The 20865-nt window shown below is 40.3% G+C and overlaps 1 protein-coding gene across 4 annotated transcripts in view; it reads right to left on the bottom strand.

Annotated features, from left to right (window-relative positions):
• SMAD2 (SMAD family member 2) overlaps positions 1-20865 on the bottom strand; it is a 38435-nt gene that overhangs the window by 10938 nt on the left and 6632 nt on the right. For 3 of the 4 annotated variants that reach the window (XM_081213017.1, XM_081213018.1, XM_081213019.1), the window contains 4 exons: positions 15606-15890; positions 4164-4253; positions 2921-3114; positions 707-841 (listed from right to left, as the gene is read on the bottom strand). In XM_081213017.1, coding sequence (XP_081069143.1) covers positions 707-841; positions 2921-3114; positions 4164-4253; positions 15606-15841 — 655 coding nt within the window. In that variant the 5' untranslated portion in view covers positions 15842-15890. The remainder of the gene's footprint in view (positions 1-706; positions 842-2920; positions 3115-4163; positions 4254-15605; positions 15891-20865) is intronic. The other variant, XM_081213020.1, reaches the window with a different exon arrangement.

The following is a 20865-nucleotide window of genomic DNA, read 5'->3' as shown; positions in this document are numbered from 1 at the left end:
CCCTGATGTAGGGGAACAAATTGTGGCTAAACAGGGCTAGAGGCACATAGGAAGTTAAATGGATTAAACCCTGGAAAAAGAAGATGCAACACTTCTTTGGTTTACAAATCTTCAGGAAGAGGATTCCGATGTGTCTCTAGGCAGACAATGCTGGGCCAGAGCTCTCTGACATCCCATAGCCAAGAGAGCAAGCAGGGGTCAATCTGCATATCTTAAAGGACAAGAGGGCTTCTATGTAAGAAGTACTCTCAAAGATATCCTGGACTCAGCCTATACAGATTGGAACATATAAAGCCACCTTGAATTAGGCTTTGAGGAACAGAACAAGGAAGAAGGATTTAGTGCACGTTTACTGCCTACACATTAAAATCTACTAGAAGCCCGAGTGGACTGTGCCTCTTATCCCAAATCCAGGATGTCAGCAGATGATCAAATGTCAAGACCATTCCCAACAATCCATTGATACCAAACTGAATTGTGAGTTGGGCAGGTTATCAATCCTGATAAAGATTCTTTTGAAAGCTGAACAGGCTTCTAAAGGGTCAGAGAAGCTACCACCAGCACAGCCGCTGGAAAGAAACTCAAATCCTGGGGTGCCCCACCCTCCTCCCTGCATTATTTGCTTTTTCTTTGGTTGCTATACTTGAAATTAGTCCTTCAGGTGGCAAGAGGCCACTCGTCGCACCATTTGCTTTCACATAAATACCTGGTATGTAATTGCTCTGTGGTTCAATTCCTGCTGGAAAGTTAGTGTTTTCGGGAATGGAATGAGTATAGTCATCAATTTGTGGAAGTTCAGTCAGAATCTCTGTATGTCGTGGTACGAGGACAGGAGGCAGAACTGGGAGAGGAGAAACAAATTCCCAAAAAATGTTAAGAGACTGCCTAGATTTCCTATAGCTTTGCTAGATTAGTGCAGACACTAAGTTGCATCAATCCTATCTGTGGGACTAACAGTGCAGTTCTATGGATGTTTACTTGGAAATAACTCCCATTTTGGGACTTACTTCAACAGACAACCACAGAATTGCACAGCTACTGACTTGGGTAAATAGGTCTTCCTGAAAGGTAAGCATGCACAGGATTGCAGCCTCAGTATGTTAGGTAATATCATTTTCAATCAGTTATAATGATCAGTTTTGTTCTAAGAAAAAAAAGACAAGATAAATATTAGGTAGGAGAGAAGTCACAAGTATCCAGTATGGACAACATGCCAAGTGCTATCTCACCTGGAATCAAGCAGGATGTATTGATTTTTTAATTCATTTTATTTAATAAATTTTATGAGCAACTTTTGAAAACAAAACATAGTTAAAACCATGCTCAAGGTGGTTTACAACATGAATAAACATAATTACAAAGATAACAAAAGCAGTCATAAACAATAAACATTAAAAAAATCACAACCCAATTAAACACTTTTGACATAAATTGTGGTAAGCTCTAAAATAAGGGTACAAAAAATTAGTATCAAAAAGAGAAACCCGGCTCACCCGCCAGCAAACAATACCCCCACCCAAAAGGCTGTTCAGCAGCCTCAGCTTTTGTAGCTGGAGTCAATCAGGGCCCCAGCGTTCCAGGCCAGGTGGGAAAGGCCTGCAAAAAGCCATTTCCTTAAATAAAAAAAGACCTGGGTTCAACTACCCTATTCATTCAGGAAGCTCCTTGAGGGTAACCTCCAAGCCACTGCATTCTGCACCAGCTGAAGCTTCCAATCTTCAAAATGTAGCCCAAGACAGAGGAGACTCCAGCTTTCCAGACTGGATTTAAGCTGCACTGTATCTAGATAGGCTTATTGCTAGCTGCAACCCTAAGTTGATAAAAGACACTACTAGCCAACAACAAATGTGAAGCCACCCCCCCCCCCAAACTATGAACCTGACCTTTCAGAGAGAATGCAACCCTACCCACAACAGATATACGAAGGGTCTTCGGCTCAGCCTTCGTCTCTTGGCTCTCCGTTCCCTAGGTGCTTTCTCAAGCAGAAAAGTTTAAGACGGACAGTCACATTTATTTCCCCTTCCTCCATGGAGTTTTGGATATCATGGCATTCCCTGTTTTTAGTCATAACCACTTTGTGAAGCAGGTTTCAGGCGGGAAGACAGAGGCTGGCCCAAGGCCAACCATTGAGTTTTACGGTCAACATCTGAACCCTGGTTTTCTCAGCTTTGTCCAACATTCTGTTACAGAACATAAATCCAACTAGGACAACCAGGGTGCAAATCCCAACTGAGCAACAAAGGTCACAGGGCTGCCTTGAGCCAGACATTATTTCCCAGCATATGGCTGGGTTGTGAAGATAAAGCAGGAGTGGAGACGCAACATTCTAAGCTCCCTGTACAAATGCCAGTAAAAAAATTAAATGCATGCACCTCCTTTTGCTACTGATGCTTGAACTTTTACTGGCGGAAGCCACAAGGGAGACGCACTCCAGCTAGTAGCTGCTCACCTATGGAGTCCACTCCCCAGATACGAAAAAAAGGCTGAGAATACAAGTCAGCTTAGTGGCTACGACTAAAAAAGTGTGTGGGGGGGAGCCTTTAAGCTGTATGTGCATTTATTGAACTTATGTTAAAAACTACTGTGATTTGCTTCGAGTCTCTGCAACTGAGAACAAATAGTTTTGAAAGAGACGCTCTGCTGCCCTAGCTGCAAGCATTTTTGTTAACATTTTGCAATTCCAAACTATCCTGGGAGGCTCCAAACACATGCATTCAATACAACAACAATGCCTTTCAACATTTAAGCACCATTGTCCGATTAAATTTTGGATTAGCTCTCACTCAAGCTCTTGGAATTCCAAAACAATAACATGGACTCCTTTCACTTCAGCTTTGCACACATTGTTAGTAAGATTCTTAGCAAAAGAAGCCAGGGCAGCAGACACCGATACGCCAAAAGCAGCTTGCCATCTTCCTACCTGGAGTCTCCACTCTCTGGTAATGGTAAGGGTTTACGCATACTTCATCCTTTTTAAGATTAAAAGCATATTCACAGTTTTCAATTGCCTTAAGTTCATGGTGACTGTGAAGGTCAGGCCAGCGCCACAAACGGCAGTAAATAACATGTGGCAATCCTTTACGGTGGGATACTTGCAGGCGGCCATCAAGAGACCTAAAGGGAGGAAAAGTATTCCAGAACATTTAGGGAAGTTCTCAGGAAGCACATATAAGCCAAGATATTCCGTATCATTAGGCATATACAGCACCTCTCATTGCCACCACCCCTTTAAACCAGAGAGCCAACAAAAGACATTTATGATGTTCTCAAGTAAGAGGTAGTGTTATCGTTAAAGCATACACTACTATTATTGGCACTTGAAATCAAGGAGTCCTTGGGGGACAGGGTGCGCTGGTGACAATGACTGCACATCTAAGCAAACAGTACATTACACCTAAGCCTGCTCACCATGAATACTATGCTACACTTTAGTTGACGCTGCTCCTTGCTTTAAGCACATCTCTGTCATACAAGATTGCGCGTAAGGTTACAGCAGTCAGATCTCCAAGCAATCCACATCACTTCCCAACCTGAAGCTTGCGTTTGGCATACACTGGGCTTGCTTGTGGTTTCACGGTCGGTTCCTCGCACCCCTTGCTGCTACCAGTTGAAAAGGTTTGCTAGTTTTAAGATAGACTGCCTAGGCCTACACAAATGCAGATGGTTTATGACTCATGGGATGGGATAGACAAACCTCAGTACACAATGCGAGTAAGGGTGACATGGAAAAAAAACCATCAAAAACCTAAACAAGCTGCTCACTCCCCAAGTTGTGTCCCACACCTTCCGTAGGTCTCTGAATGCACATACCTGATCAGCTAACCCCACGCCCCGCCAAAAAACCCCCCAGTGTGCAATCTGTTTTAAACACACACACACTTGCCCCCAATTCTTATTAAACAAATACAGACCATATGGTTGCACCCCCCATCCCACCCCAAGTTTTCCCCTTTTCAGAACGGCACTGATGTGGAGAGAGGGTTTTTTTCTTTTCCAAAATTAGAATTTCATTGGTTAAAACATCAGCTGAGAACACTTAAGGCAAAATCAGTTTTTTTTAAAAAAATGCTTTGCTGACTAGGAAGCATTTCCACTAGACAAGACCCTTGAAAGCCAACCCTCCCACAAGATCTCTATAATGAGACACAGGGCAGAATATTCACCTGGTTTGTTCAGAGAAGCTGTATAGGCCTGTGGTATCCCACTGATCTATCGTGTTTGGTGTACTCAGTCCCCAAATTTCAGAGCAAGTGCTGTGTATAAAATTGAAAAAAAACAAAAAACAAAAAAGTTGATGTGAATATGGAAGCATGGTTATTCAAACTACCATGATGTAAAGACATGGGGGGAATGTACAGAAAGCTTCCTTTCACATAGAAGATGCAGCTTTTCTTAAGCCTCAAACGCTGTATATTCTATATGAAGAAGGCCAATAAAATGGAACATGTGATTCAAGGTAAAATGATGTTTCCAAAAAGGTGAACAAGTTCGCTGGGTTTAAGCAAACAGCATACTTTGAATATACCTTAAAACAGGCAAAACCTCCTCAACGTGGCAGTACACAGTAGTATCTTCTATCTTTAGGGAGTATATTTGCAAGCATATGAAAAGTCACAGACTAAGCCATGTCAGTATGATGGTAGATTTCCACAAGTTGTTAACACAGCAATCAGGAACCACAAGAGCGATGTAGATCTATTACTAGCTTGAATGTGCAGGCTTTTTTTTTCTGTGTAGTGGAAAGGCCTTATGACAATCCTCTCCCATTTTCTTCAGTGCCATATAAGAAAAAGGATACGTCCAATGTTATGCTGTTGCAAAGTACACATTTATGCAGGCTGAAATCCAACAGGAGAAGTTCAAACAGCTCAACTTAAGGTACAAGAAATGCCATTTATTAACTCAAAAAACCTTTAAGTTGCCAAATGAAGATGGCAGTCATTTCACAAAAGACAAAGATTTAATGGATGTCCCAGCAACCAACGTCATCAATATGGGTACAATATTACAACAAACCTGATTTATACCTGTGACAGAATGCCTACATGGAATATCACTGACTATTTATTCTATACCGTTTTGTATTCTTTAGGAACCAGCCGCTGCACTTTGCTTTCCACCTCCTGGAAGAGTTCTCAGTTATGCACCTTACTCTCTGGCAATAATGCCCTATTTCTGGATGGCCAAATGTCACAAGTCAAAAGAAGCAAGCCAATTTACATGCTTAGTGGTATGAACTTCGTTTGCTTAGAATTTTCTTCACTCTAGCGGTTACCCAACAGTGACTGGTCAACACATCCCTTTTTTGATTTCCTCAATTCACTTTCCAAGTACAATGAATAAATAAATAACCTCTTTGAATATATTTGAGTCACCCCTTAACTGAGGGTTCTCTGGGTGACACAGTTTAAATGGATACACAGTCATAAAACATAATTATGGCACAGCACTGAAATCCATCAGAACCACAACGCAGGAGACTTAACACACCTCTTCACTGTCATGTAACACAGCAATCTTGACAGCAGATACTCAATATCAATAAAAGATGCTAGCACTATATTAAACTGACTTTTTTTGTAAACTAGAGGGTTTGTTTTAACCATCAGACTGCCTATTAATTTTGCTAAATAAATAAATAACCAATTAAAACACTAAAAACCTTTAGTGAATAAAAGGACTTGTCTAGCACCAAAAAGACATTAAGCCAGGCAAGCCTTTCTAAGGAGTGTGTTCCAAAACTGAGAGGTGGGAGGGCACTGCTGAGAAAGCCTTCTCTGTAGCTTTCTACACTTCAGAATCAGGAAGAACTTGGAGCAGTGCCTCTGTAGATGTTGGAGGTCAGGTAGAGATTTATGAAATAAGGTGGTCCTTTGGGTATTGAGGTTCTAAGCCCACATGTATGTGTGCTATATAACACTAGCCCAATTTGCTAGTGTCAGTCTTCTGTAGCTGAAATGCAGAAGAAGAATGAAAAACTTCCACAATTCTTTCCTAATTGGAATTCCTGATGCGATTCTGACCAGTAAGTGGTTATTTGTAGTCTTCAAAATACACAAATTTCTTGAAAATACCAAGTCCATTTCTGGTCTTACTTCCCATCACACCCCAATGTCTTAGAGAGACTTCAATTAGGAAACAGAGTCAATTCCCATGCATGGTTTTTCTTCCAGCCACCACTGCATGTGAAAAGATAACTCAGTACTCAACCTATGAAGGTTTTGCAGCAACGATCTATCAACTGGAAACTGCTCCTGCTCATAAATTGTAATCGCACAAGTGTTATGGATGTTTCATCTGAGGTTTTCCGCATGTGTGCAACAGATATAAATAACCCTGATCAACACTCATTTATTGCAAATTAAAGATATCCCAAGTGGTTCAGAACAATTAACCATAGTTGAGGAACCAGGACTTGGCCACAGATGATTGCATATTCCCCCATGGAAGTTCCCACCAAGTGCTTCTTGGTGCGATGCATATACCATTCACAAACTGAATAAAAAGAAGTGTTAAAACTCCAATGAAGAACCTGTTAAAGGAGGGAAGGGAAACTTCATACAGCCAAGTAACCCAAGCAGCAGCTGCCGCCCCTCAATTCCTAAATTATGGTTGAATTCTAGATGGCACTGGCTCACCCTAGTATTGACAGCAGCCACAAATGACCTTTTAAAATATAGAAAATATTTTAGCTGCTATCACTAGGACCTATAGATGTTCAATTCACCAGATTCCAAGGAGGTCCCACAAAACAGTCCCGTGTGTGTGTGTGTGTGTGTGTGTGGTTTTGTCGTTGCTCACATGCCAATCTACACCCTTGAAGTCCCAGGGTGTGGGCTGAAGGCCCATGAAAAAAACAATTTGTTGAAGCTAAGCAATTCTGGATTTAGTTAGTGCCTGGATATGCACTGGTTCCGTGACAAAAGAAAGGAATAATATAATGTAAGAAAATTAAATATTTAAGCATAGCGCTTGACTCCAACCTCACTGAAGCCCCCTGGAAATAAAATGAGGCTGTTGCGCTTTATTGCTGCATTTCATTCACTTTCTGTATTTCATTAAGTTAACTTTCTGGGAAAGTTTCGTACGCAGACCACAAGGACACTTCTGAAAAACAGTCTCTGAAGTGTCTCAAGCCCACAAGACCATTTTCTCCCTTTGGAAGAAGCTTCCAAAGCAGCTTTTCGTTTGGCACGCACAGTTTTAGAGGAATGGTTTTGGAAATTAGTACCTGCTAAGGTTGACCAGAACTTCCTGTTGACTCGCTAAGTTTTTAGAAAGCCCCTCACCCAGTTAAAAGAAAACTGAGCAAAGGTTCTGGATGCCAGAAATCACTGTATGTTTTTGCTATTCTGACGCTACCTGGCTAACTGAAAATTTAAAGTTCAAGTAATACAAACTCATTGCCAAAACAACAACTTAGCCCAAACATTTGTGTTTTGTAAGTATTTACTAAAAGCTCTAATAAGGCTATTTATGCTGGTACCCTGAATCAGAAATACTATTTTAGAAAAGATAATACATATTCCCAGAGAGTGGGCTGATTTTGAAAAGCTTCTTTATACGTACATCCCTACTATGGCAGGTCCAAATATGTAATCTAATATGGGAGGGTCATATATGTGCACTCTTTGTGAGTAAGGCTTTAATAGCCAGTTATCTCTGCTTCAAATGGTTTCCAGAATCTCCTGACTCCACTGCGTTGGGAGGAAGACGAAAGTTGAGCGGTCAAAGGCAGTGTTTCTTTCTACCATAAAATTTTGGGGGAAATGTCTCAGGAAACGAAACACAAATTCAGTTGCGATTCTATGCTTCGGATTCTAGTATGAGCACACAAAGGCCCTGATGATGGAGAATGACACATGTTTCAGTTCTACCCATAACGCTTGGAAAGCAAAGCTGGAAGGTCTATTACATATATATCTGGGGTCACTAGACAGAATGGGTTAAATCCCAGAGCAGTAACTGTGGGAAATGTTTAAGCATCGGAGGAAGAAGAGCAAAAATGAGGGCACTCCTTTAAACATCAAAGGACTATTACGACCTTCCACGCGTGTCATATGAATTTGAGAATGCTAATTATAAGGAGCTGTTTTCAAGAGCCTGCAGTAAATGGAAGCTACTTTTAAAATCCACTGCTCTTGAAGCATTGACAGAGCTGCCACGAAGCAAATCCTTCAACAGTGGTTGCCTTAGCAAGTTTCTTGGGAGTGTACAGAGGTGATAATAAGGTGCACAACGAAAGATGTGCAGATGAAAGATGTTTTTAAGCAGAACTTGACAAGCTGCAATGATGAGCATCAGATTGTGCGCTACAGTTTTTCACATTTGCCTCCTTTCAGATATGCAACGCAACTCACGGAAACCGCCAGATAAAGTTTGGGCAGCTGCTACTGCCTGCTTAGAACTAGCCTCCTTTCCTGCTGGTGAAGAACAGGAAGTAGTAAGCATTACTTTAGGTCCAACTAAGAATTCACTGTTCTAGGAGCCTCGGTCATCACTTCCCAGAAAACCAAGGGAGATTTGCATGGGGGAGAACAAGCAGGATGTGTGCTTAACCCTTCTCACACAATTTTTCTCCACTTGGTGTGGCAAATGTGAAGCAGCTGTGGGATTGCAGAGGCAAGCATCTTTTTTCCTTGCTGTACACTGAAGCAGCAATAACAGGGTTCCAGACCTGTGTTCCGTAGGAAACCGCAGACCTAAAACAAAAGATAGGAACAGAAGTGTACGCATCCCTCCCTATCTTAGCCCAAGCAGGTCCCGTGGTATTTCAAGACTAACATTTACTGTAGAATGAGCCACAACAACGAGAACGAGCCTGGAAGTCTTGTGTGGTCTCCTTTATTAGAATTCTCATAGTCTACCAATGTGTTTTACATTTACAACCCTGAGCGTGCATACTCAGGATTTATTAATTAAGACATAACTCATCTATGTTAAGTGACCTTCAGTAAACGCTCTTGTTCAGCCATAATTACTTTTGCACGATTCAGACCTAAGCCCACTTAGTCCAGCATTCATAGAATCGTAGAGTTGGAAGGGACCCTGAGGATCATTTAGTCCAACCCTCTGCAATGCAGGAATATGCAACTGCCCCTTATGGGGATTGAACCTGCAACCTTGGTGTTATCAGCACCACACTCTAACCAACTGAGCTATCCAGGCATTCTTTGTAAGGATGCCATCACTAAGCCAAAACTGGCCAGTAGTCCAAGATTAGGTTACAAGGCACCTTCTGTCCACCAATGGACAAAAGTCTACTTCATCATATGAAGTTTCAGAATGTCGGCAAATACAGAAATGGTTCCAGATGAGCGAGGGGGATTACTGCATTTTTTGCTCTATAAGATGCACTTTTTCCCTCCTAAAAAGTAAGGGGAAATGTGTGTGCGTCTTATGGAGCGAGTGCAGGCTGCGCAGCTATCCCAGAAGCCAGAACAGCGAGAGGGATCGCTGCACTCCCTCTCGCTGTTCTAGCTTCTGGCTTAGCAGCGCTCTGTCCCTTCCTTCACCTCCCAGAAAAGCCTCCAAGAGCCGTGCTCCCTTTAAAGAGCTGCGCAGAGCATGTGTGCGGCTCTTGGGGGCTTTTCCCCGAGGAGGGAGCAGGGCAACCTGTCAGTGATGCTCCACGCGGCTCGTGAAAGGGAGCGCTGAGCAGAGCCTGGGATGCATATTTTTTTTCTTGCATTCCCCCTCTAAAAACTAGGTGCGCCTTATGGAGCGAAAAATACGGTATTATTTATTAATTAAATTTGAATACTGCCCTTCATCCAAAGATCACAGGGCAGTTCCCAACATAAAAATAAAAAATGAGAACGCAAAATGCATTATAAAACAAAAACCAACCAATAACCCCCCCTCCCACAAACACATTTAAACGTTAATAGAATGTTAATCAGTCCCTAAAAGCAGATCCATTACCAAAGGGGCATTAAAGCCAACTGCATTTGTATCTCACCTTTCCTCCAAAGAGACTGAAGGAGCAAACTATGATTTTCTCCCTCCGTGTTATCATCGCAAGGACACTGTGAAGTTATGTCAAGAGATAAGGACTGGCCCAAGCTCACACAGTGAACTTCATGGTCAAGTGGCGGTTTGAGCCTGTGTCTCCCCAGTCCTACTCCAACACTCCACCCACTACACCACACTGGTGCTCTCTAGTGGTTCAGCACACTAAACCATTACTGGTTGTTGCTCTGCTTAACAAACACCTACTTCAAATGGGGGTACTACAAACTTAGCCTACTTAGGGATAAGAATTGTCAAATCTCTACTCCAAATGTCTCTCATATAAAGCATCAAGGAGGAGTACAACAAATTATGCATAGAAGAACAATGAAGGGCAACAGAACACCATGAAGTAATTAGAGAGACCCACCTTTTGTGACTATCCAGAAACCATGCTGTAAATTACTAGCCGGATAAAGAGTCAAGAGTAGCTCTGCACTCAGCCTTCACTTTCATTCATTCATTCATTCATTCAATTTGCATGCCTTACTGACCCAGTAATCCACTTCCTCATTTCTCAAACTAGTAGCCTGTGTGGTTACTAAAGGTGCTTTCCCTGGATAATGGTATATCATAAAAAGACACAAGGTATTTTTATGTACCAACATAACAATATACACCTAAAGTGATAAAGTACCTAATATCACCTTACTAAATAAAGAGGATCGTGGCTATCAGGATTTAACACCATTTTAGTTGCTTTTAGGGCTGCAACATTGAATCCACTGGTTATGTTAACCCACTTTAGCACAAATGTAGAGGCTCCAAGTTGCTCTTCAGTGGTTCTTTTTGCCGCTGTGACATAGTTTGTCCAATGGTTTAAGGCTCATTATTTGTCCATGACAGCTAACCCTCGACCAAGTTCTGACAACGCACTAAGACAAACTATGTTCAGTGCAGTGCAAGCTCCTATCCAAAAGCCCACACATTTGGTTATGGTTTGGTTTAACATTGCAAGGCTTCATGTCCTTCCATGACTGTCAGTCTGCATGGGTGAGTCATGCCTGAGGCTCTCTGGAAAGCAGCCAGGACATCTTAGGATACCTCTTTTCCTGGACAAGGTGTGCTTTCCGGCGATCTAAGGCAATTACTTACAAGAGAAAGCAGAGAGCATCCAGTTTACCAATCTGTCACTAGAGGCCGAGACAGCTTGCTTTTCTTTGTGAAACCGCACTTATACCTACACACACAAACACACACAGCATGAATCAAGTTGATTCACAAATGAGAAGGGGAAATGTCCTTCGACTCTGGTGCAAATGCACCCAAGACCCCAACAGCTTTATGAAGTTTATTCAAAGTTTATTATTTGCAGTGTTCGAAACTCCCATTGTTCTAGGCACATTTTGCAACAGGGAATTTCATTAGCGCAAGCAGTTTCTGAGCTCTGCGTGCAGTACTGTGCCTAAGATTTCAGATTAAAGCTGCAGAGTAGAAGGAAAGAAGGACCTTTTTCTGCCTCTCCACTCCCAGTTACTCTCTGAAGACTGGAGAACAGACCCTCTTAAGAATATTGGGGGGGGGCAGGGGAAGGACTGGATCATGTGAAAAATGAACAAAATATTTTAGCTGCAGTTCATTCATTTTCAGCTTTGTATTCTTCTTATTAAAAAGGCACGCCTAGACGTTCCATTGTTGCACTCATCACCTAGGTTTAAGGTGCTATTTAGCTCATAGCTTTCATATCTCAGTTTCTTGCACTGATTATTTGGAGCGGTCAGTGGAAAATGCCAAAGCAAAACTGTTAAGAAATGGGGATGAGAGTTTGGAAATATTTAATGCATTTCTAAAAGCAAATTTAGACCAGGCTGTAACAGAAAAAAAACATATCCAGACATAAATTAAAAGGAAATCAAATTAAATTAAAACAGGATTGCCAAATATACAGGAATTTCAGATGAACAATGAAATAATTTTTTTGCAGCAGGGTGTTAATGTAAAATAAAATTTCTACATGGTTTTGTACAGCTGACATTACTCCTCAAAAGAAGATAAACTGTGAAGTCAGTAGTACCTGTGGGAAATGTGGGAAACTTGCATTGCTTTTCCTTTTCCTTCACACATGGAGTTATACAAACACTATATCTGGAAGAAGTCTGTAGCTCAGACAAGATGATTTGATACTCTATACTACCAACCCTTTATATACCGTATTTTTCGCTCTATAAGACGCACCAGACCACAAGACGCACCTAGTTTTTGGAGGAGTAAAAAATAATAATAATATTCTGAATCTCAGAAGCCAGAACAGCAAGAAGGATCGCTGTTCTGGCTTCTGGGATAGATGCGCAGCCTGCATTCGCTCCATAAGACGCACACACATTTCCCCTTAGTTTTTAGGAGGAAAAAAGTGAGTCTTATAGAGCAAAAAATACGGTACTTTACTTGGGCATTTTAAAGGAGTTATAAGATGTGAACATCTGGAGTTTGTAAGAAACCTCCTAACAGCAACAAAGGTAATTATACCTACTAAGTGGATACCATATAGTGGCATATAGCCTCAGTGGTTAAGTTAACAACTTTTGTTCATTTGAACAACTCTGGATAGCAATTATTTATATTAAAATATAATGCTGATAACAAGTATCTGCCTTACTGGTGTGAAATATTGTTAAGATCCAGATTAACAATCTCTCTCTCTCTATATATATATATATATAGTTACTATGTTTGACTGTTATATATTATGAATTTATTATTTTCTTGGTATAGTTTGTTTTGTATATCTATAATTCATTAAAAATCAAGATTAGCTGGCTCAATTATTGTTAAAGATGGTCAATTGTAATGAACTTATGTAGTAGTTATTGCAGGTTTTTTTGTTATTGTTGAACTCTAAATAAAGTAGAGTTTTTAAAAAAACTCAGCTATGAAGACAAGGTTATTTTAATTAGGCTCTATGATGGTCAGTTCAAGAAAATAGTTCTGAGTAAAGTTTGGCAGAATCTCAGCTGTTGATGAAGCATCCTGTATTAATAATAGTAATAATAATAATAATAATACTAATAATAATACTAATAATAATACTAATAATAATACTAATACTAATACTAATAATAATAATAATAATAATAATAAATATTATTTATATCCCGCCCTCCCCAGCTGAAGCTGGGCTCAGGGCGGCTAACAACAATAAAACAGTACAGTATTATCTGATCTTTCCCCTTTAAATTAAAATGCAGTTATTTTAAAACCTTTTTTGTGTTCTTCAAAGGCTCTGGATAGGAGTTTCCATCTAAGTTGAAAGTGAACGGGGGGTGAGAATTTGCAAGAACTCTGGAAACAGTTTTCCAATAAATAGCTTGAACCTTCAGGAGATAAATAAGCAACTTTGTGTTTTATCTTCACTGAGCAACAGCATATGACTTGTTTGTGACCACATTTGAAACCCTTGGTTTGTTTTCCATGTTAGACTGAAGTTCTGCAATTGGCTTGATGTGAACCATATGACTGATTGCTAATTATGTCCCATAAATCTGTCTTTTAAATTTAGAAATGGAAAACCAAGAGTAAGATTAATTAAATTTCCAACTGCAGCTACCAAATGATCCACTAGTGTCAACAGGAGGGCAAAACATGGAAGAAGGTGACACAGAGAAACTCTATAGAAGTAAGCAAATGAGCCAGCAGCTTTATTGACTTTGTGATGTTTGGGTTACTTGCTTGCAAAGGAATTAGACTAAGATCTCAAGCATAGAGCTGTCAAACATATGGTCCAAGGACTGAATCCATTTTTTTCTACACCATGGACTTTGGAGACTTTGCCAACTCTAATTTTAAAAAAGCAAGATCACTCCCATATGTTAAATTGGGAGTCTTAAGACCACATAAAAATGAAAGCTTGAAGAACATGCCATCCTACAGCATTATATTAGTCTTTTGAAAACAGAATTGGTGGTTATTATTGTACTTGTCTACATTTAGAACAAAATAACTGATTAGGGATAGTCATAGGTCTAGCCCAGGCATAGGCAACCTTGGCCCTCCAGATGTTTTGGGACTACAATTCCCATCATCCCTGACCACTGGTCCTGTGAGCTAGGGATGATGGGAGTTGTAGTCCCCACACATCTGGAGGGCCGAGTTTGCCTATGCCTGGGCTAGTGTCTCTTCAAGGAAGCCATGCTTCTGGCTTACCACCTGTAGTGGCTAAAAAACCTGTGCCCAGCATAAATAATTCCATGGCGTGTAATTCCATAAACTAGGATGTTTTAAAGTTAATTTCTATGTCACTCATCATGATTTTACCATACTCCAGTATCATCCACTCCACTTATTTATAAAATTTTGAAGGTTAAAATTATTATTTAAATAATTTGTCCAGTAAATAACAGTTGTAATAAATCACATCAAAATGCAAAATATTGCGCATCCAGATTTAACAGTCTTATGAGCATCTGGGCCTACTGAACCCCCCCCCCCCCAGTGCTATTTAAATCCTGAGTGGGTCGCTAGAAGAGGAATACACCTTCTGATAAACAGGCAATCCTCGTTTTGCGTGGGATATGTTCCAGACCCCCACGCGTGTTGGTAGGGCCCGAGTAAAGTGTTCCATTCTTTTAGTAACATTTTCAGGTTCAGTGCTGTGTGCACATGCGCAATCAGACGTCAATTGGAAGTGCATAAATCAGTCATTGCCTGCACATTTACCCTTCAACCATGAAGAATACTTGCCACTTGTTTCTATATTTGTAACCTTTTAACAAAAAGGGCAACAATGTTTCCAAAGAGCTTTTTATATATCCAATAACATCGTATCAATGAATTAATCTTGCCTACATTTTTTAACAGCCATAAATAATTTGTAATATAAAAGAGGAAACAATTCCTTTGCAGAAACAACGGTGCCTCTTCCTCAGTAATACCTGATAAATATATAGATGAACAATTGTCTAAACAAAATTGTATACCAATTTACTCAATCTGGGCTAACACAGTTCCTTCTCTTCTACTTTCTTAACTTCCTTTTATAATGGACTTTGCATTCTAACAATGCTAGCACCTTAGTTATACTTATGACCTTCAACTGCTGTGAGCGTAACTTTAAAATGTGTGAAGTCATGAAGGAATCCGATCCTGGTGGATACCTGTGCTGCAAAGAATACTTTCCACTTCACCATACATGAAGCTTTCCTTTCTTATGCTGAGAGCACCAGAAGGATGTTCCAGAAATCCAAACACAGGACAAGCAGACATTCTGGAACCGAAACAGACAAACTAAGACCCATTCATATCATGAAAACGTAGTTTTATACCGCTGAAAGAAGACCAGTGCATAAAACTTTAGGATGGCATTTACACATGGCTAGCGAACTGAAGTGTTGACCAAGGAAAGAGTCAGTTAATGTGTCTTTCTAGGAATACACATGTCGGTACAGCAAGAAATCTAGGTAGTACAATTTAACTATCCCAGCTACTTCTTAGAAAGAAAATGTAGTTAGCTTAAAATACAGGCAAAATAAGGAAAGTAAACCCATGTAAAAAGGTATTTGTACCATTAAATACCTTGCTGAAGGACTTTTTATTTAGTTTAAGACTTAAATTGCTGTTTGCTTTGGCACTGATTTGTTTCCGATCTATAGAGTTCTTACCTTGGTATTGTAACACATTTTGTATTGCAATTTTGAGTGGTGATTGCTTTTTCAAGCTCATCCAGTTGTCCTGTCTTCTTGAGCTTCTTCACCAAACTTTTCACTGCTTTCTCACACCATTTTTCCTCCTGACCATTCTGCTCACCCCCACCAGCACCTCCTGAACCAGTGGCAGACTTCTTCCATCCCAACAGTCTCTTCACAACAGGTGGAGTAAACGGTAATATAGACGACATGGCCCAGATGTGGCTCAACTTATGCAATGGTTTAGCTGCCCTTTAGAACCTATGGAAAGAAGAAATCTATTAGAAGGTTTAAGGAAGAACACTGCCTGATCTTTCATCTAATCTAAACAGTTCTGACCACAGTACTTCTCTTTTAAGAATGAGCACCCACATTCCCATTTGCACCTACTTGCTGAGGCTTAACTTCAACTGAAACCAGGAGGATATGCAAGAGCCCTATGCATGCTTTAGTCTACGCAATTCTGAGGGGTCTTACTCCACAGTAAATGGGCATAGAACTGTAGCATTAATTAGGCATAACTCATCATTCAGTTGTGCCTAGAAAATGTATGCATGATTTGCTACAATTCACCAATCCTTGTAAACAAGTTCCCAAGCAACATCCTATGCATCACTGCAAGCAACAGATTTAAGCAGAAATTAAAAAAAAATACTTTTCCTGAATTTCAGCTTATCACGTCTATTTTGCAACTAGGGGAGACAGATTTTTCCTTTGAATTGGTGTTAAAAATACTAGAATGGTATGGCAAGGGTGTCTTCTGGTCATTCCAATACATGTTGGGAAGTTCTTTTTATACATTTTAAATAAATTCTAAAACTCAAGAGTAACAGGGGGAAAAGGTTGCCCATTTTTGTGTCAAGGCCACTACAAGAGTGCTGAATGTGTGCATAATGCTTTGTCACAGCGCAATGTGCTAGCCACTCTCAGCAAAGTCCATTATCAGAGTCTCTGTATTCATTTTACTGATTACAAAGCTCAATCAATGAGGATAAGTCTGAAAACAAGTTTCTGGTTTTCATGACTGTAGTTACATTTGATTATGTGCAATCTTTGCAAACGGTTGCAGCGTCAAGACACCACAAGCTTCTACACCTTCCTCACACATCTCTCCTGTTCAGAGTTTATTAGTTTGCCAAAAAAATTCAGGAGAAACCTCAGCTATTGGGATTTAAATAGAGCATGGAGATCTGGTTTATTCACACAAAAATAGAATGCAGAATTCAGTCCCGAGGACTAAGGTTTAATTAACTGCAGAATATGAACTCTGCTGTATAGCACTGAGAATTATGCAATTGCTCATCCTTCTTCACCACTCCTTTGGCAAGCATGGCAATTCCCTGTTTTCCTCTTGAAATTGGGGGGGGGGGGGAGAGAGGATTGGCCCAGGGACCTTGCATCTATGTCTCCCAAGCTCAGTGTAAGGAGAGGTACAAGATCCCACCTCTCCCACAATCAAGACCACATGTTTTTGTGAATGTCTGATTTTGTGAATGTCTGATCTGTGGCGACATCTCTTTTCTTCCTGCCATTGGGGTCCAGCACGTCCACTCTATTGGACTGCAAAAACATTTGTATCATGAAACCTCCTGTCATCACCCAAAACTACACAGGGGTAGGTGCATTCAGAGTAAAAATGATGTTTACCCTTTAGTAAAAGAAAGCAATGTCTTTAAATAACAGATTTCTAATAAATTTTGTTTTATCTTTTTAAAAAAGAAGGGGTGGGTGGAAGGAAATCTGTTTTTCTAACGTTGAGGAAGAAATGGACTCTTTCTACTCGGCTGCTGCAGGTGACTCTAGAAAAGCTTGAACTTGGTATTAGACAAAACAGTGCCAAATCAAGCTTGTGCCCTATTTCTCCTGCAAGTGCTCTAGTAATAGGGCGAAAAAGAAAGACAGAAACAGAAGGCCCCAGCTTGCACTTCTCTACACAAGCACGGTGAGGAAAAATGGAAGTTGGGAGAAACCAGCAGTATGCTGAACGGAAGGGACCCCTTTGTTCAGGAATCTCAGCTAAAGCATCCACACCAGATGGCCTTCCAACCTCTACTTAAAATGCTCCAAAGGGAAGTCCACAACCTCCCAAGGAAATCCATTCCACTGTCGAACAGCTCTTACTGTCATAATTCTTCCTGATGTTTAGTTGGAAACTCCATTCTTGTAACCAGTTCTTTTGCCGACTACATCCACTGTGCTAAGTTCTATCCAACTACTTACTCAACTGGCGACAAATGGGGCAAAAAAGTCCAAGCAGCAAAACCAGCTCAGCTCTGACACTACTACTTAGCAAAATTAAAAGGGACAGCTTTCCTGTCTGAAGAAATGCTCTCATGCAAAGCATCTTGAACTGACTAAACACCCTGCAGTTAAAATTCCAACATAAAATCAAAATGTTTATAAAGGCCTTAACACAGCTATAATGAACACCATATACTAGATTTACAATGCATCTGAGAACATGCAAAACGGTCGAGGCTCACTTTAAAGTGAGATGCAACTTGCTAATGCTACAAAGCACCTCATTTCTTCAAGGGAACTGCACTTTGCATTCATTCTTTACCAAGATGAGGATCAAGTTTAACAGTACCATAGCATTAGGAAATATATGGTTATCTTTCCAGTCAAGACTAATTTAGGGGTTCTGTTGGGGAATTAATTCTCAAATAACCTATTTTCATTCATTCCTGTGCTGTGGAAGAACAGGTTCCATCTATAAGTTGGATATTAATAGGAACATAGAATCATACATCGGGTTGAATGTGCTTCAGGTTGAGCGCTTTCGGGCTGCGCTCCGCGGCAACCCGGAAGTAACGGAGCACGTTACTTCTGGTTTTTGCCGCTTGCGCATGCACAGAAGCTCAAAACGATGTCACACGCATGCGCGGAAGCAGCAAAACGCGAGCAGCGCACGCGCCCTCGCGTCTCACATTCTATTCAGGATGCGAACGGGGCTCCGGAACGGATCCTGTTCGCATCCTGAGGTACCGCTGTATATATAAAATGGGAAAGCATTTCAGACTCTCTATGGCTTGAACTGGGATTATGGAACCTTTGTCTTATTCAAAGACTAAATCGTTCCTCCGTCATCAGTTTGGTCACACACAGACTTCACATATGCTGTATGATTCTCAATGATTATACAAAGATAAGAGTCACATCCATTACTTCACCTACTTTTCGTTTCCGGAGCAGCTTGTCACTGGCATGTGGCCCCCAGAAGCTTCCTCATAAGAAACTGTGGCCCTCTGGCTAAAAAAAAGGGTCCCTCCCTCCTCCCAGCCCCAGTTTAGAAAAAAAGGCAATTGGAGGGTGGACATCAGAGAGGTTTAATAAATTGTGCATGGTGTAGAGAAAGATACCTTTTTCACCTCTTATTAATACTTGAACACAGACTCATTCAATGAAACTGATGGGCAGAGATTCAGGACAAACAAAAGAAAACACTTCCTCATAAAGCACTCCCATTTATGAAATTTGCAGCCACATAACGTGCTGATTGCCACTTACTCAGATTACTTTTAAAAGGGGGTTACGATGAATTGGAGGATGTGCATCAATGGTTAAAGTCATGAGAATTATATGCGAATTCCAGGCCTTGGGTCCTTCAGATCCTGTTTATAGACTTTTCACAAGAATGAAACAGGATGTTGGCCAAGCTGGACTTCTCAGTGGTGGAACCCTGATTGTGGATTCCTCTCCTCTCACTCCTTCCCCAACCTGAGGAAGGCACTGACAGCAGTTAGTTTTTGGCACCAGGACTTTTGAACTTTGAATTCTGGAGAAGGACAGATGGAGGAATGTCAGATACAGAATTAAATTTTGAATGTTAGCAGATAATTTTTTTAATATACCATTTTATGTAGTTTTGTATGTTGAGACCTGACCAACAATGTAAATTTTACAAATAAATAAAATTAAAATTAACACCTGAAGGGTCACAGGTTAGCTACCTCTGGCTTATACAATAAAGCAAATATAATTTCTGATGTACTTCAAAGCTGGCCTTAAACTATCATGCAGATCTTCAGACCACAGCAAGGGGCCTGGCCACAAAATGTAGAAAGAGAAGGGTATAAATAGAAAGTAGCATGAAAAGGGAACTGGTTTCACTAGTGCTCTCAAAGCGTTCAAACTGCCTTTGTTATAGTAGTCTCAATGTACGTCAAAAAGAGAAACCATTTGTTCACTTTTACTTCTTGGTCATTTATGGGGCAGAACAACATTCTTATCAAGTATCTATAAACCAGAACAAACCAACAACTGAAGTCAACAATTTGCCTCATCAATTCACAGACTTCAAAGATTATTATTTTAACTTTTAGGCACCTCTATTTCTTGTAGTCGACCAGAGATCACAAATACCACAACTACTTTCTACTTCATGGAACAACTAATCCTATCTCATGACTTGCAGCAATTCAGTTTAACAGGTCAACAATTACAAATATTCTAACAAAGTAAGCTTAGGTATTGTCTTGTGGATTTAGAATAGAAGTAATTAAATCCAATTTGGAAAGCAGAATTTACAGCTCACTTAGCAAGTCAAACCCCTAAAGGGATGCTTCCAATTACAGAATTTACATGCATGGTCCAATAAGGTAATACAATGTACATCTGAAAACCCTTAAATTGTTTAAACAATAGCCCAGTGTACAAAACCTGGTATAAACTTTTCTGCATTCATCTACAGCAGGCATAGGCAAACTCAGCCCTCTAGATGTTTTGGGACTACAACTCCCATCATCCCTAGGTAACAGGACCAGTGGTCAGCGATGATGGGAATTGTAGTCTCAAAACATCTGGAGGACCAAGTTTACCTATGCGTGATTCACAGGCACTGTTCACATGATTAAAGGACAGTACTTGATCCAGATGCCACTTTTCCAGAAGTAAGGGAGGGAACCTAGACATGGTTGTATATTCCAATACTGCCATTAAGTTTTTTTTAAATAATAATAGTAATAGTAATAATAACAATAATTTTATTGTTTATACCTTACCCATCTGGCTGGTTTCCCTAGCCATCCTGGGCAGCTTACAGCACATATAAAAACATAGCAAAATTATATCATAATAATTATATCATTCACCTACGGTGTAACAGTAAAACTTATGCCTTTTCACATTTAGCCAACAGAATATCCACTTACACTACGCTGTATTATCAATTTCAGAATACTATCACCACTTTGTGTCTATTTCCCATATTTCTCAGTACTTCTTATCAAAGCGA

The sequence above is a fragment of the Podarcis bocagei genome (genome assembly GCF_964188305.1).
Source record: "Podarcis bocagei genome assembly, chromosome: 11".
Lineage (NCBI taxonomy): Eukaryota > Metazoa > Chordata > Lepidosauria > Squamata > Lacertidae > Podarcis > Podarcis bocagei.
The sequence above is the reverse complement of the archived record's forward strand: the minus strand, read 5'-3'. Positions and strand labels throughout refer to the sequence as shown.